Source organism: Urocampus carinirostris, chromosome 4, assembly GCF_059441175.1.
Source record: "Urocampus carinirostris isolate Australia breed hairy pipefish chromosome 4, RoL_Ucar_1.0, whole genome shotgun sequence".
Lineage (NCBI taxonomy): Eukaryota > Metazoa > Chordata > Actinopteri > Syngnathiformes > Syngnathidae > Urocampus > Urocampus carinirostris.
Genome location: NC_142352.1, coordinates 6,750,935 through 6,767,731, shown reverse-complemented (window position 1 = coordinate 6,767,731; position 16,797 = coordinate 6,750,935). Strand labels below are relative to the sequence as shown.

Here is a 16,797-nt window from a genome sequence, read left to right as displayed (position 1 = left end):
AAAACATATCTCCGAATTACCTGTTGAAAACTTTCTCTCAAGTGCCCCTGGTCATCAGGGTGACAAAACTCCAGAATATCTTTCCCCAACAGGTCCTTTGAAAAAAGTGCAGGTTAGAAAATTAATTAATTAGTAAAATATATATATATATATATATATATATATATATTACTTAAAGGTTGACTTCATGATTTCAACAAGAAAACTGCAGAACCTCAATCTTCCAAGGATACATATTGTTGTAGCGCATTTTGGTCTCGTTTCTTAACGAGAAAAAAAAGTCTATGTTCCGGTCCGGAGCCTTCGCTCTGAAAATGCTACTAGTGATCCCAAGAGCCAATAAGAGATCTGCAGGTTGGAGAGCGTTCTCCATTTGTGCTGTGGAATGCTCTTTCCCCTGAGATTGGATCTGCAACCTCAGTGGAAATGTTTAAATCTAAGCTTAAAACACCCTTCTATTCTATAGCATATGAATAACCTATATTTTGTGTTGACAATAGCTGTGTATTATTTGCCTTCTATAGGTTTTAGATCAGGGGATGGTGTCATAATAGTCTGTGCAGCCCTTTGCGACTATGTGATTAAGGGCAATACAAATAAACATGACTTGACAACATGACTTGTACAGGACAACGGAGCTCCACCAATAAAAGGTGAGAAAAAGACATGTACACTGTCGTTTTTTTGGGGGCAAGCATGATCTTTTATTTGAGGGACATGATGAGAGGACTGAATCCCAAAACTATTGTGGATCTTACTTCTCTCATTGCTGAAAGACACAGATTTACGTTGCCACTTGTCCACAAATAAAGTGTGTAGTGGGATGTCGGGCAAAATACAAAACGACATGATCACTGCTATCGTTGAAGTGATGGGGAATAGATCAGAAAGGAAGTTAGAAAGTTATTTAAGCACCGTTCATCTAATGGAGGAGAAGACGACAGATGCGAGTAACGGAGGACAGCTTGCACTGGCGTCGAGAAGCAAACCAATGACATTGCAGATCTTATCATCCGAATTTTGGTGGAAAATGAATCTCTGAATCAAGTTTTTTCAGTGTTATAAAGCTGAAGCTGTCATGCCTTCTGGATTGAATGGGGTGCAGGCTGAAGTTAAGGCAAGCGCACCACTGGCTTATTGAGTTTTTTTTTTGCTTCTCACATGTAATGGCATTCTATATTTAATCATAAGTCAAGAACACAGAACAACTCAGTACAGTCCATTGCGGAACATAGAGTAGATGAGATATGCGAAAGGCCCAGTCATGCTTGGTGGGTTTGAAGGAGAAAATGGTACTCAAATGCTCATCAAGTCAAGTCATGTTTATTTGTATAGCCCTTAACCACAAAGAGTCTCAAAGTTCAGAGCCGTTTTTGAGAACAAGTCACGGCCTTTGGATGGACCAATAACTAGCATTTCGGTCTTTTCAGAGTTAAAGAACAAGAAGTTGAGTGACATCCACTCTTTTATCTCAGTGAGGCAGGCCTCCAAATTTCCACAATTTAGTGTGGCAGATTCCTCCATCAAAAGATATAGTTAAGTGTCATCTGCGTAGCAATAAAAACTGATATTATACTTGCGAATAATATCACCTAACCGAAGCATGTAAATGCTGAAAAGAAGGGGGCCAAGTACTGAACCCTGCGGAACACCACAGGTAACACTAAAGGGCTCAGTTGTCATTTCACCATATTTAACACAGTGCGTCCTACCTGAGAGGTAGGATCTTAATGATAAGAGAGACCAATCCATTTTTCCAACCGTTCTAGTAAGATATTATGGTCCACACTGTCAAAGGCAACACCAAGGTCTAGCAGCAGTAAGAGTGATGAAGCGCCGGAGTCCATTGCCAGTAGAAGATCATTGGTTACCTTAATCAGGGCTGTCTCAGTAGAGTGGTTAGCCCAAAATCCTGATTGCATAGATTCAAAAAGATCGTTCTCGGATATAAAATCATTCAGCTGTTGTGCCACAACTTTTTCAAGTACTTCAGAGAGAAACGCTCCCCTTCAATATTGTGACATGTAATTAAAAATATGAATATGCGAGTGTAATACATGATTTGATAACATTTAAAGACCAGTCAGATTGTTTGTATCCGCACAATCTTTATAAATTGAGTCCTCCAGTAAACTCGAGTCCTCGCATCTTACCTGAGGTTGGTAACCGATAACATTGATGCAGCGCGGGTCGACAAAAGTGATGACCCCATCTGAATTGTGACGGGACAAGAATTCTGTGGGTACCGACAGGCCGTTCAGATCCATAGAGACAGGAGAGCTGGTTACCTGAGTGAAAGTTATAGAACAAAACCCAAATAAAATTGCACAATTAACAAATGTATGACAGTAGAACCTACAAAATTGGTCTTCGTACACATGAGATCTATCTAAATAATGTTATAATACACTAGAATAGGAATGATGGATACTGGGTTTATAACAAACATCCATCAGCCCAAAATGTTCTCATATTCCCAATCATTTCCACTAAATGAGAACATTTTGGGCAGGATTTGTTTTTGCATTTTGGGTTAAAGTCTTGAATAGCAATGGATTTTACTTTTTTTGTTTTTGACGTGGCCCAAAGATAAATAAATCCTAGATCACATAACATTCTAATTACTGATCTAGATGAGGGGAAAAAAAGTAATTTGTTTGGGATGTTTTAAATTTCCTTTATTTTTCTTATTTTCAACTTATTTTGAAGAGTGCACATTACATAATTGTAGATTTATTTAACTACTCAGCAAAAACAAAATATGCTTTTAATGGTTTCACTGAAATCTACAGTACAGCAAGCATATATAGCTGGATGTTCAAATGGTGGGGGCATAGATTATAATGTCTAAGCACAGCCTGATCATATCATACAGATTTGTTTGATAAAAAGATTTATTCAAAGGTGCTGTCCGGATTTTTTAAATGTTCTACTTGCTGACGCCATCTTCTGCCTTAGGTCATCATGGCAGAATCTGTCAAGCTGCTTGTGTGGCGCGTGCATGTACGTGCATTTCTTGGATGCGCCCAGATACACTTTTTTTTCATCTTTATTGGTGTTGGCCTTTGTACTGTATTCAAATCTGTCCTTTTTTACTTTCACCATTTTTCGTGCTATACTAAGAGAATACCATACGCACGGGAATGAAATCACTCTACACCCCTCTTTCCACTTTCCCACTTCCTAATGTGCTGCGACTCCTGAACAACTCTGATAAAAGTAAAATAAAAGCGGATGGGCGTGATGGAAAAAAATGGTAAAGTCCTTTTGAACTCAGTTGGGCATTGTTAACATCGTTCCTGTCTAGTTTGTCCTGTTTACTTTCGATATCCTGTTTTGTTGTCAATCCTGTCTGTCCTGTATCAACCCCATCTGTCCGATATCTGCTCGGGCAATTGGTATCGATCTCGTCGGCCTCTGGCCTCCTATCATTCCGTAAAATAAAAGGCTTGTGTGCGAAACGTCACGCATTTGGGTCCTGATCCTGTCCCGGATCATGACAATATTCTGCTTTCAATTTTTTTAAGGACACCTCAAACGACTCACCCCCCCAAAGATATTTTGGAAAACGAATTTAATGACGCACTAATTTCATGTAACCTGCAGATACTCAAAAAAAAGGTCTTAGATTTTAAATCATTTAATAATGTTAACAGACAGCTTAGTGGCGGAAACCAGCCATGCAAGTCCTGTAACACATGCATGGAGGTAGCATTCATAGGATATTCAAGCGGCATTGTGCCATCATTAAAATTCCAACTTAAGGAAGGGGCCTCAAACTGTCGTACTGCAGACCACAACTTTGAGACCCCAGCTGTAAAGCCTGGTTGCACATTTCCAGTTGACTTTTTATTGACTGCCTAGCAATTAGGGGGTACCCTGGGATAGGCTCGGTTACCTCAGAGACCCTTTTAACAAAAAGGTGGTTTGAAAGTAAATACATGAATAGAAAAAAAATCATGTGATACAGAAATAATGCATTCAATTCGAATCCCAAAACAAACTTGACAGGTAAACAAGGGGTACATAAAATGTTAACTAGCACGAATGATGCACAATACAAACCTGCAGTCTTCCTATGGCTACCAGGCAATATTTCCCAGTCTGCCCAGCCTCTGAGTCCTCATCTGGTACAGTCATACCTGAGAAGATAGAGCAATTTATGCGAGTTCACCACTGGCTTAGCCTTGGCAATGATTTACATGCTGGTTCAAAATAATATCTACAACACAACAGCAAACTGTGAAATGGTCAATGTTTAACATGTCAAAAGTATTACATTTGCCTATTTAGTTAATTAAGTGCAAATAGGATAACTTGGCTGACATTTCTTTGAGGCGATATGTAGCTGAGTAACTGAAATTCTTAACTTTTGCAAATGTTAATCCTTAGCTATGCTTCATTTATTGATAATGAAACATCTTTAATATCCATTTCTTAACTCTGTTGTGGTTAAATGGTAAATGGTCTGCATTTATACAGCGCTTTTCAAAGCACTTTACAATGTGCTTCACACTTACCCATTCACACACACACCATACCACTCTCCTTAAAAAATAGCCAAAGAATAAATATTGGGTGGAGGGATGCTTTGGTGTGTTCCCGTCAAGACGTCTTAAGGCACTCTTACTAACCACATGCAGGTAGTCTCCTTTTGCCTTTCCACTGAGCTAGTCAAGCTCCGCCAATCTATTACTGTTTTTGTTGATTTTCTTTCCTAAAAGTGTGAGCTGTGATGACATGCTGTGAGGTTTTTGTCTATAAGGCACAGTCATATTTGGGAGTAAAAAGTCAAAAAATAAACTTTAAAGTTTAAAGTTTAGATGATTGTGTAGTATTGATTGAAAAACCTCACTATCAAAAAGAAATACTTCCAAAAAGGCACCAACACTTTTGCAGGATTGTTGCTGCAATCCAAATGGCGACAAGTGAGCCGTCTAAAACAAGCAGCTTGTTTACATTAAACAGGTCACACATTCTCTTTAGGCTTCAGTCAAGCAATGGAGTCAAGTGTGGAGCAAAAAAAAGAAACTAAAGAGCAAGTATAGTTATTTACCTGCAGGGGGCCAAGCTTTGATATAGCCAGTGCAATGAACCACAGAGTATTGAGCTTCCCCTTCTTTAGATGGCCCCAGGCCATTCCTGTCAAACAAAAATAAATACACAAGACCATGTTGGACTGACAGCGAGTAATAATTCACCACCTAGAGATCACTACATATAGTCGTCGTGACAACACGTATCCATTTTAAAAAGTCTCACTCTGGAAGCCAAAAGGTTTCCTCACTGCAAAATTCAAAAGCTTACTTCCTGTTGTGTGAGCTGAGAATCATTACAGTAAGCAATAAAACCCCCAAAAAGACATAAATCCCTGCAAGTGACCAAAAAGGACACGGTGTGCTGGATTTACCCTGGGCCGCTGAAAAGAAACTGGCTGAACGGAGTAAGTCCTAGCTGGAGAAGGCTGCGGTCAACTGGCTAAATTGAGGAGCTAGCAGGAGAAATGACTAAAAACAAGCATTAAAAGCTTGTGATAGCAAACCAGAAATTGTAAATTGAATAACAGCAGCGGCTAGCAGTGAGGTAAAACGAGTGAAGAGCATGGGACATAAGCAAAAAAAAAAATGCTTGTATATGCTTGCTAAAGCAAAGTAGAAGACCGGTAGATGTTTTAAAGGTATTCACAAAGACCAAAATTAGGCACTGGACTGGTAGAGTTCTTTCTGACAAATATGAAGATATGTTGCAAAATATTCCACGTGCCGGGAGACTCGAGAATATTTGTCTCTCCGATAGCGTTGGGGCTACTGAAGGCTTCCAGTTTTTTTGCAATTAGACCCTCGTAAACTGCAGTGTGTTATTTGGCCTGCCAGCCGGCTGCCTCGTTTATCCCCGGCTGGGTTTTTTGTTTGCAGCGTTAGCTTTTCATTGATCTGTCCGGTGGAGGGAATTTCTGAAAGGATTGGTCTATATGTCCCCTATTCCAAGTATGTATGTACTGGCATCTCAATTCAAACCACATGCACTAGGAGTTCCTGTGGAAAACCCATGTAGGAAATGGAACATGTGCACACTACAGACAAGAAAGACAGAGCCTGGAATCGGTCGGAATTGCATAGGTACCTAAGTGTAGTTGTTGTTTTCGAGCATTTCTGGCATTTGGCAGGAAATGCAATCATTTCTATCCAATTACATGGCACAATTAAATACGCAAATACATACAAATGGATAACTTGAAATGTTTAAAATGACAACGCAGGTTTTTGGAAAGTTCTTATATAAAAACTGGAGACAAGGATTAAAACAATTCAGGCAGGGGTACATCATGCAAACCCCACATGGATTGCATAAGGAACATTTCTGATGATAAAATTGTTAGTACATATTTACCTGTATCGCTTCCTCATAATAGAGAGACGATTTAATGAAATGTGATCCAAGGGTGCACTGCCACACCTGTATATACAAAATAAGAAATTTGTTACACAGCAGTTAGTCTTTTATGACAAGTCACACGTTTCAAGCTGGTACTGCTTTTAAATGTAGAACAGTCAGCGTTGGGTAGGGTTACTTTAACTGGATTACTTTCAATTACTTTTGGATTACTCCAGTACCAAAGATGCTAATAAAAGACAAAAGAAACTAAATATGAATAAAATTACTGAATTTTGTGCAGGCTTGGGGAGTAACGGAATACATGGAACGGCAAAAATGATGTTGGCAAGCTGTTTGAATTTATTTTCATTTGGTTTCTGTCGCATTTTATGTTAGTTTTGCCGGAGATCAAAGAGATCAAAGCCAGGAAAGAAAGCTTACCACGTGTTGTGAGTCATCATTTTATTCATATTTAGTTTCTTTTGTCTTTTATTAGCATATTTGGTATTGGAGTAATCCAAAAGTAATTGAAAGTAATCAAGTTAAAGTAACCCTACCCAACCCTGAATGCCTACACATTCAGTTGGACACTAATCCATTACAAACGAATAGTTGGAAATGAATTTTTAAAACAAACATACCAATATTTTGAATTTGTGCCAATTTAAAAACATTCATTCGCTTGCTTAAGAAATGATAAACCACAAATGAAATGCATTACCTTCTTTTATTCATAAGATGAATTTTGTTTACATCTTATGCACAGCAGATACAGAGACAAACATGTTTTCGGAAACCACAAACTAAATTCCTCCCCCCCAATCCTGCTTCCCCTTTTCAAAGCAAAGCCCTCCCCCCAAAAAAGTTTGTAGTCCAGTTTCACATTCTGAAAGCTTATTTTACAGCAATCTCGTAGCAGAACAGCACACGCCATGTTCAGAACACTTTGACCCACAGCCAGTTCCTATTTTAACAAATTGCACATTTCTTCCCTAACTACAGTATTTTAAACAATTATAGGAACAAAATCTTACAGTGTGTAAAATTACTAAATTTTGTGCAGGCTTGGGGAGTAACGGAATACATGGAACGGCAAAAATGATGTTGGCAAGCTGTTTGGATTGATTTTCATTTTGTTTCTGTCGCATTTTATGTTAGTTTTGCCGGAGATCAAAGAGATCAAAGCCAGGAGAGAAAGCTTACCACGTGTTGCGAGTCATCATTTTATTCATATTTAGTTTCTTTTGTCTTTTATGAGCATATTTGATATTGGAGTGATCCAAAAGTAATTGAAAGTAATCCAGTTAAAGTAACCCTACCCAACCCTGAGAACAGTATTTACATTTTTGGAGTGTCAATCAGTTTCCTTGTCACCATTGTCATTAAATTGGGCCATTTGTGACAATAACACTTTTATGGATGGATAGATAGATAGATAGATGGATAGATACTTTATTTATCCCCGTAGGGAAATTTACACTTCCAGCAGTATCCTTGTGTTGAAAAATAAAATAATAAAATAAAAGATATAGAATACAAAAATACCCAATATAACGTGTTGATATAGAGTATTTAAATAGTGCTACAAAAAATACACACTGTAATAAAAATAGGGTAATATATATAAATATGGGGGGTGGGGTTTAATATGGGCCTTTACTCCCCCGGAAGGAGTTAAAGATCCTTATGGCATGAGGAAGAAATGATCTCCTCAGTCTGTCCGTGGATGAATGAATGAATGAAAATTAAAAATTACAACGGCCCATCTGGATGAAATCATAGTTTCCCCTGAAATGTTGCCGGGCATTGTGTTTTTTCAACTAGTTTTGGGGCACACTAGTTCACCGTGGGAAACATAATTTAAGTTAAAAATCTTGCACACAATTTTGCTGATTTTTATCATTATTTTCACATTTTACAAAAAAAAAAGAACATGTGTTTACACTCACAGATATTTTTTGCCCATTTTAAGTATTATTCGGTTTTTGTTGGCCGAAAAAAAAAAGATTAGAATATTGTACAACTTGAAAAACAGGTTAAAATATGGAAAAATCCACAATTACTGTAATATTAGGAACCAAATTAAATTAAGTGTATTGCCACCTGAGCCACGGCAACTCTAAGCTTTCATTTCAGACAATATGATAACTTGAACTCTTCAAACTTGAAAATTAAATCGTTTTTTAAACATTTTCAATGGACGATTTGCCACGAGATATTTCAATTAAAATTTTTTTTTAAATCCGTTTGCCTAAAAAGGTTGACAAACAGTGGGCTAGCAGATTAATTTGTGTTCCTTGCAGCCAAATTGCTGCATGTGTCAGGAAATGTGTCACTGATTCTTGCACTCTTTTGTAGGCAGTATCGGAATAATGGGTTTTATAACATTTCCAGGCACTTTCTTGATATGTAGCATTATTTTAATTATCTTGAAATAAAATCGTACATGTAGGCTATGTTGTCCCTACAATAACCTCTGTGGACTGCAAAATTGCAAGAGTCATTTGATAACAATTCATGTAATACATTTATTGCTGTCAGTCCATGTGTTTTATTGCTATACCAATTAAAAATGTTTGTTATATGGCTATCCGAGCCTTGACTAATATGTATATTATTGCAGTTTTTGAGATTCTAAAAAGGGACGCAAAAGCTTGCAAATATGGTATCAATAATGTCTTTGACAGGTATCATCTAGTATATATAGGTCAAATTCCAATTTATCTGTTTCCTTGTCAAAGCGAGAGAAGTGTGTCCTTGATTAATAAAAAAAAAAAAAGAGGGATTTCTGTACTACCACTTTTGTTGAGGTGGTTTCCCCAGAATAATACAAAATAAATGGGTTTGTGTTCATGCGTACTAACATTTTGTCATGATAACTGATGCGAGGCACCTGAGTCTGCTCCTTTGGCGCCAACTGCCTCGAACGCTGATTGGCTGCTTGTGTTTTTTTGAACCCCCGTCTTCCTGTCAACCGTTGTCAGTCCGTCTGCGAACCTCAGCTCACGCTAGGCAAGCCCTTTCGACCCTGACTCTTTCCTGTCCTGATTCCTGTTTAATTCCCGGCTCCGACCCCTTTTCTGAACTTACGTTTTTGCTCCCCGTCCCGGCCATCGATTTGTTTTACCCCGCTCTCCACACTGCCTTCGCTTGCCACAGAAATACCACTTCTGCGTCTGAGTAACCTGCTCCCCACAATCAACAATCTATGGGTCCTGTATACTACCCTTTCCCCTAAAAAAATTAAGAGAAACGCACGCAAGTGGGTCCTGTCTTCATTCTGGTCCTGACACATTTCTTCCCCCAGAAAATTGCATAAAAATAGATATTTTTATTACGCTAGCATCAAAGCTTCATTATCATTTCAAAAGTGATGCTGTAAAAAGTGATGCTTGTTTAAATTTGCATCTTAGAGTGAGAATGCAAATTAAATTTAATAACCAGCTGCTGAGGAAAATAGAAGGTAATATTAAAGAAAAAAATGTGTGCATTTACCACTAAAACCACATATTGGCCATTAATATGTTCTATCAAAAAAATTAAATACCTGTCCTAAGAAGTACTGGGGAAAAAAGGTGACAAAGTATGTGGAGGTCGACTTTACAGTAAACAATAATTACAGACCTCAGACGGCAGATGAAGGAGCGCCTGGAGCCCATACACATTCTCATGGAGGATTGTTGTCCCTCCTTTTTTACTGTTCCTGTCTTCAAGTCAAGAATGCGTCCTATGAACAAAGAGAGAGAGAGCAACTTGTTTTCAAACACAGCACAGCAGTAAATGGTGCCACCATAATGGATTTAGATTTACATCCAATCTGGTTTACTACCAGTTGGTCGGACCTAATCCCAGTCATAAATCGGATGTCACTCGTAATAGTAAAATGATGCTTATGCTACATTAAGTACATGGAGACATTCTTGATGTGGTAATCTTCCTTTAATAATTGAAAAAGATAGCTCGTCATTCAATCAAACTAATTATACTATACAGTATTTATATGGCCATAACAGTACAAAAGAAATAACACAAATAATGTAATTAATGCACATGATGTAAAGATAACTTCAGTATGTCATGATTACCGATGTGAATCACCAGTGCCCGCTCATTTCGCGCCAACCGCCGCGGGTTCTGATTGGCTCCCCGTCACAATTTGAACCCAGTTCTGTCAATTTCCTGTTGCGAGTACGTCTGCTAACCTCTGTTTACACAAGGCAAGCCTTTTTTTCGATCCTGGCTCCCGCCTGTCCCGTTTTTGCCCTGTTTGTCTCCGGCTACGACCTGTTTTGATCCCGACTTGCGACCTGTTTTTTTTTTTTTTTAATCCCGACCACTTCTGCTCTCCCGTCCTGGCTTACGACCCGTTTCTGTCCCCGACCACGTTTTTGCTCTCCTGTCACAGCAGTCGACCTGTTTTTATGTCCCCGACACCACCATCTCCTGCTACGGAAGATCCACTTCCGTATTCGGATAAGGATCCGATTGCGAGATCGACTTATTTCCCCCGCTGCTCTTCCTCTCGCTATCTCAATAAACTTGTGAGAAACGTGACGCGATTGGGTCCTGTTTCCATTCTGGTCTTGGCACAGTACTATTTCTGTGACATGTGTACTTGATTTTGGTCATCAATAAGTTTGTTCTTTATTGTATTCAAGCTGTGTTTGTGTATTGTATGTTAAAAGGGGAAGATCAAGGCAGTGAGTGGAACAAACGGAATTCATCATCTTTGGAAGAGGGCTGATATATTCCATATGGTTGAGGAATTTGCACCATCTTGCAAATATGAGCATGAAAGGAGCGGTGCACGTGAGCACGGTGGCATTCGTCGGTAAACATATTACAGTTCGGAAATACAATCATCTAACTCAGTGGAATTGACAGCAAAAATTGTTTGACACAAAAATGTCTCACTAAAAATAGAATAAGAATTTTTGCAAAACCCAGAGAATCCATGCCAAATTTATTATAATTTCTAATACCTAGCTGTTAATACATTTTAAGGATTAAACAGGGTTCGCACCCCTTTTTTCATGGCCAAATTCAAGTTCTTATTGAAGATTGCGAGTAAGTCGCAGCTATATTTGTGCATCTGAACGTCAGTAAATATTTTTGAAACAGATCTCCTCCCATATAGGAGTTGGGTAGAATGGCTGTAATATGTAGCTTACATTTTCAGTTGCTGTCAGGACCAGAACGAATACAGGACCCACTTGCATTTGTTTCTCTTAGTTTTATTAGGAAGAAGGGAAAGGGTAGTATACAGGATCCGTAGATAGTTGGGAACAGGTTACTCAGACGCGGAAGTGGTATTTCCGTGGCGAGCGAAAGCAATGTCGAGAGCGGGGAAAAACAGATGGATGGCCGGGACGGGGGAGCAAAAACGTAGTCAAGTTCAGAAAAGGGGTCGGAGCCGGGAATCAAACAGGAATCACGACAGGAGAGAGTCAGGGTCGAAAAGGCTTGCCTAGCGTGAGCTGAGGTTCGCAGACGGACTGACAACGGGTTTAAAAAGAGACAAGCGGCCAATCAGCTGTTAGCGTCTAAGGAGCAGACTCAGGTGCCTCGCATCAGTAATCATGACAGTTGCAAGTTGTTCCAACTACAATTGGGACATATTACCTTAATTTTTTAGCATGGCCAATAATGAGTTTCTATAACTGATTTTTTATTGATTGCACTAATACACATTTCATAGTGCCCTGTTTAGGTGTAGAAAAAACCTATTCTCTTGGGCATGACCCTTAGGGGGCGATGATAATTCATAGGACAATGCCATACAAACAAATGCCAGCTGCTGTTAATTACGTGGATAGAAATGCAATGGAAAAGTGGAGCCAACAATGAGAGGTGTCAGCATCATTTGTATGCAGACTTGTGGAACATGACAACAATTTTGAGCATTTACAAACACCTCACCCAAAATTCAAGCACTTCCCAATCCTTGAAAACAAAACATGAAAATGATGCGCCGATAGACCAAATGTTTGTATCATAATTTCAATCACTGACACTAGAGAGACAGGGATCGTAGTAACATCCGTATCTGTTTTGCAGATTGTACTGACGACCAATCAACTACCATTGCATGTTTGTCACACCGTGTTGCAAGTAAAATCACACACTTCTTTGTGTCTGTATTTTATTTCTCCTTCAATGTAGCACTCATTTTGTTGAATTGGCGCAAGCATGCAGTTTCGTAAGGCTGTTTACCGGTGTGCGTAATGGACATGCGCTAGCGATGCGTCCAGGGACAATCAGCAAATTTGATTGTCATCTTTTTGTTTTTTTGCAGTTAGTTGTTGTTCAAATTCCATTATATGACCACTGCATTGTTTTGTTGTGAGGAAGGTTTTACCTATGTTTATAATTGTAGTAAATCAGGTGACCTGAATGTGTCAGGACCAGAACGGAGACAGGACCCACTTGCGTAACGTTTCTCTCAGTTTTATTGGGAAGAAGGGAAAGGATTGCACCCACGATCCTGTGATCGCTGGTCACGGGAACCAGGTCGCTCTGAGCGCGGCGGTGGGACTTCCGTGGCGAGCGATGGCGGTGACGGAAACGGAAAATACGGGTCAGTGAAGGATAAAAAACGTGGTCAGGATCAGCAACGTGTCGAAAGCCAGGAAATGAGAGTAGACGTGATCATGATAAAAAAAAAACGGGTTGATGCCGGAGAACAGACGGGAGATTAAACAGGAGTGAGTCAGGGTCGAAAAAGCTTGCCTAGAGTAAACTGAGGTTCGCAGACAAACTGACAACAGGTGACAGAAAGGAGTGGGTTTAAATAGGGACAGAAAGCCAATCAGAGTCCAAGGTAGTTGGCTCCAAATGAACAGGCACAGGTGCTTCGCATCAGTAATCATGACAGAATGACCGCTTACTCACAGACGCACATGAAAAACTTGAACAAGCACACAAGCCATCCCTGAAATTGAGAAAAAGAATACTTAAAACAATATTGTGTTCTTGTAAGGTGCGTAGTTCAAGGAGTCCGTAAAAAGTTTAAAATTGAGTATTTTCTCAATTTAATATATGTAAACAATGCCCAACTTAGTTCAAAGAGCCTTTTTTCACTGTGCCTATTTGAATTTTATCTCATTTTTATCATTCTGGCTACGAAGCGCATTTGGCTGGAAAAAAGGAGGGAGAGGGTGGGAGGGAGCAGAGCGATTTCCTGCATGCAATAGAGGATTTATTTTATTCTAGGTTGAAAAAGGTGAAAGTAAGAAAAGGACCATTTTAAATAGTCCAAAAGCCAGGCCAAACCCCCAAAAAGATGAAAACAGGAGTTTATTCCAGCGCATCTAAGAGAGAGACATACAGGCACGGGCCGTACTGCAATGATGATTTCAGCCAGAAGATGGCGTCAGCAAGTAGAATATTTTGAAGCTTTAGAAACCACCTTTAATGTGGTCTTAATGTGAACTAAAACATAGCATATAACAACAATATCGCTTACAGGGGACCTTCAGCCAACAGACTGTTCAGGTAAACGCTTGGTGGGGCCAACTGCCACTCTCCTGAGAATATTTACAGTATAATGTATAAAATATTACAAAAAATAGGATTTACAGATATAAATCTATCTATTTGATCTAGATTTATTTAATCCAAATATATATGTATTTAATCAAATCCAAACTTCTTTATAAATCCTAATTTGTGTGTGTGTTTGTGCATGCGTCCGTGTGTTTGCGACTTGTAGGATCCAAAATGGCTGAAATGATTTTCAAAAATTTTACACTGTTGTAGTTTGTCAACCATGTGAAAGAGAGTTTTATTTTTGCTTAAAACTACTTGGTTAAAATTTGCGCACTACCTGTCCTTGGTTTCTTTTTCAAGGTTACATTGTTGACTTATCTTAAACAAAATGTTGTAATTGTATTTATGATTATTTTGGCTTTTATAAGCATATTTGGTATTAGAGTAACCCAAAGGTAATTGAAAGTAATCAAGTTACATTACTGTAATATCGTGGTATTCTGATTATGATATTGGTTACATTTTTCATTAGGTAACGTCATGATTATTGATGCGAGGCACCTGAGTCGACTCCTTTGGCGCCAACTGCCTCGGACGCCGATTGGCTGCCCATCTCTTTTTAAACCCCCGTCTTCCTGTCATCCATTGTCAGTCCGTCTGCGAACCTCAGCCCCACGCTAGGCAAGCTATTTTGACCCGGACTCTATCCTGTCCTGACTCCCGTTTGATTCCTGGCGCCGACCCCTGTTCTGAACTTGATTACGCTTCTGCCCTTTGAGACTCTTTGTGATTAAGGGCTATACAAATAAAAATGACTTGACTTGACTCCACCGTCCCAGCCATCGACCTGTTCTCTACCGCTCTCGACACTGCCTTCGCTCGCCACGGAAGTGCCACTTCTGCGTTCTAAGCGATCTGCTACCCGTGACCGACGATCACCGGATCGTGGGTGCAAGCCCTTTCCTCATTCTAAATAAAGCTGAGTAAAACGAACGCAAGTGGGTCCTGTCTCCATTTCTCAATTTCATTTTTAAAGTAACCCTCCCAACCTTGCCAATGAATAAACACAAGAAGAACTTCATTCACCTGTCATGGAGTTTTCTGAGGTACTGAGCTGTTCCCTCAGCTTGTCCACGTCATCCGGATGCACATGTTCATAAAGAGTACTGCCAAACCACTCAGATTGGGGTTGGTTCAGAACTGGCGTTACAGAATCCGAAACGTATATTACGCGTCCCGTTTCTGCCGCTACTACGAACAGAAAGCCGTCTGCTGCCTCCAGGATCAGATGCTTCAATTCCTGTAGTCACAAAAACATCGTTTTCGAATATAAATTACTACATTTAAAGACACATTGCTATCACATTTAGAGATGATTTATTTAAAGCCTAGGTGGGCAACCAGGTCCTCAAGGGGTGCATGTCCTGTAGGTTTACGGGGGTTTCTCTACCTCAACTCAGATGATTCCAATCACCTGGATCATTAACTCATTCAATGCCAGACGTTTATCTCAAATTGGAAAAGCCGGTGACAGACAATTTTTGTTAGTTTGGCTCATTTTTGAAGATTTAGTTCTATAGCTATATAGGCATTGGACTTATGCAAAATAAGCTTCAACCCTCATCTTTCATTAGAAAAAGTTATGTTTATAGCTTTTTACTATTGTTTAGTAAGCAACAATTGAACATCGCTAAGTTTCTTGAAATACTCGTTTTGAAGAAAACTTCAAAGAAAAACTGTCATGATTACCGATGTGAATCACCTGTGCCCGCTCCTTTGGCGCCAACTGCCTCGGACTCTGATTGGCTCACTGTCCCTATTTAAACCCACTCCTACAGGGAGTGCAGAATTATTAGGCAAGTTGTATTTTTGAGGATTAATTTTATTATTGAACAACAACCATGTTCTTAATGAACCCAAAAGTCTCATTAATATCAAAGCTGAATATTTTGGAAGTTGGAGTGGGGCTTTTTTAGTTTTAGCTATTTTAGGAGGATATCTGTGTGTGCAGGTGACTATTACTGTGCATAATTATTAGGCAACTTAACAAAAAACAAATGTATACCCATTTCAATTATTTATTTTCATCAGGGAAACCAATATAACAGCTCAACATTCACAAATATACATTTCTGACATTCAAAAACAAAACAAAAACAAATCAGTGACCAATATAGCCACCTTTCTTTGCAAGGACACTCAAAAGCCTGCCATCCATGGATTCTGTCAGTGCTTTGATCTGTTCACGATCAACATTGCGTGCAGCAGCAACCACAGCCTCCCAGACACTGTTCAGAGAGGTGTACTGTTTTCCCTCCTTGTAAATCTCACATTTGATGAGGGACCACAGGTTCTCTATGGGGTTCAGATCCGGTGAACAAGGAGGCCATGTCATTAGTTTTTCTTCTTTTAGACCCTTTCTTGCCAGCCACGCTGTGGAGTACTTGGATGCGTGTGATGGAGCGTTGTCCTGCATGAAAATCATGTTTTTCTTGAAGGATGCGGACTTCTTCCTGTACCACTGCTTGAAGAAGGTGTCTTCCAGAAACTGGCACTAGGACTGGGAGTTGAGCTTGAGTCCATCCTCAACCCGAAAAGGCCCCACAAGCTCATCTTTGATGATACCAGCCCATACCAGTACCCCACCTCCACCTTGCTGGCGTCTGAGGCGGACTGGAGCTCTCTGCCCTTTACCGATCCAGCCACGGGCCCATCCATCTGGCCCATCAAGACTCACTCTCATTTCATCAGTCCATAAAACCTTAGAAAAATCCGTCTTGAGATTTTTCTTGGCCCAGTCTTGACGTTTCAGCTTGTGTGTCTTGTTCAGTGGTGGTCGTTTTTCAGCCTTTCTTACCTTGGCCATGTCTCTGAGTATTGCACACCTTGTGCTTTTGGGCACTCCAGTGATGTTGCAGCTCTGAAATATGGCAA

General features: G+C 39.6%; 1 protein-coding gene across 1 annotated transcript in view; it reads right to left on the bottom strand.

The window, feature by feature from the left end:
* Positions 1–16,797, bottom strand: part of arnt2 (aryl hydrocarbon receptor nuclear translocator 2) — a 36,536-nt gene that overhangs the window by 8,083 nt on the left and 11,656 nt on the right. The window contains exons 5-11 of the mRNA XM_088333528.1: positions 14,950–15,163; positions 10,000–10,102; positions 6,391–6,456; positions 5,057–5,142; positions 4,066–4,142; positions 2,154–2,288; positions 21–95 (exon numbers count right to left, since the gene is read on the bottom strand). Of these exons, the coding sequence (XP_088189654.1) occupies positions 21–95; positions 2,154–2,288; positions 4,066–4,142; positions 5,057–5,142; positions 6,391–6,456; positions 10,000–10,102; positions 14,950–15,163 (756 nt within the window). The remainder of the gene's footprint in view (positions 1–20; positions 96–2,153; positions 2,289–4,065; positions 4,143–5,056; positions 5,143–6,390; positions 6,457–9,999; positions 10,103–14,949; positions 15,164–16,797) is intronic.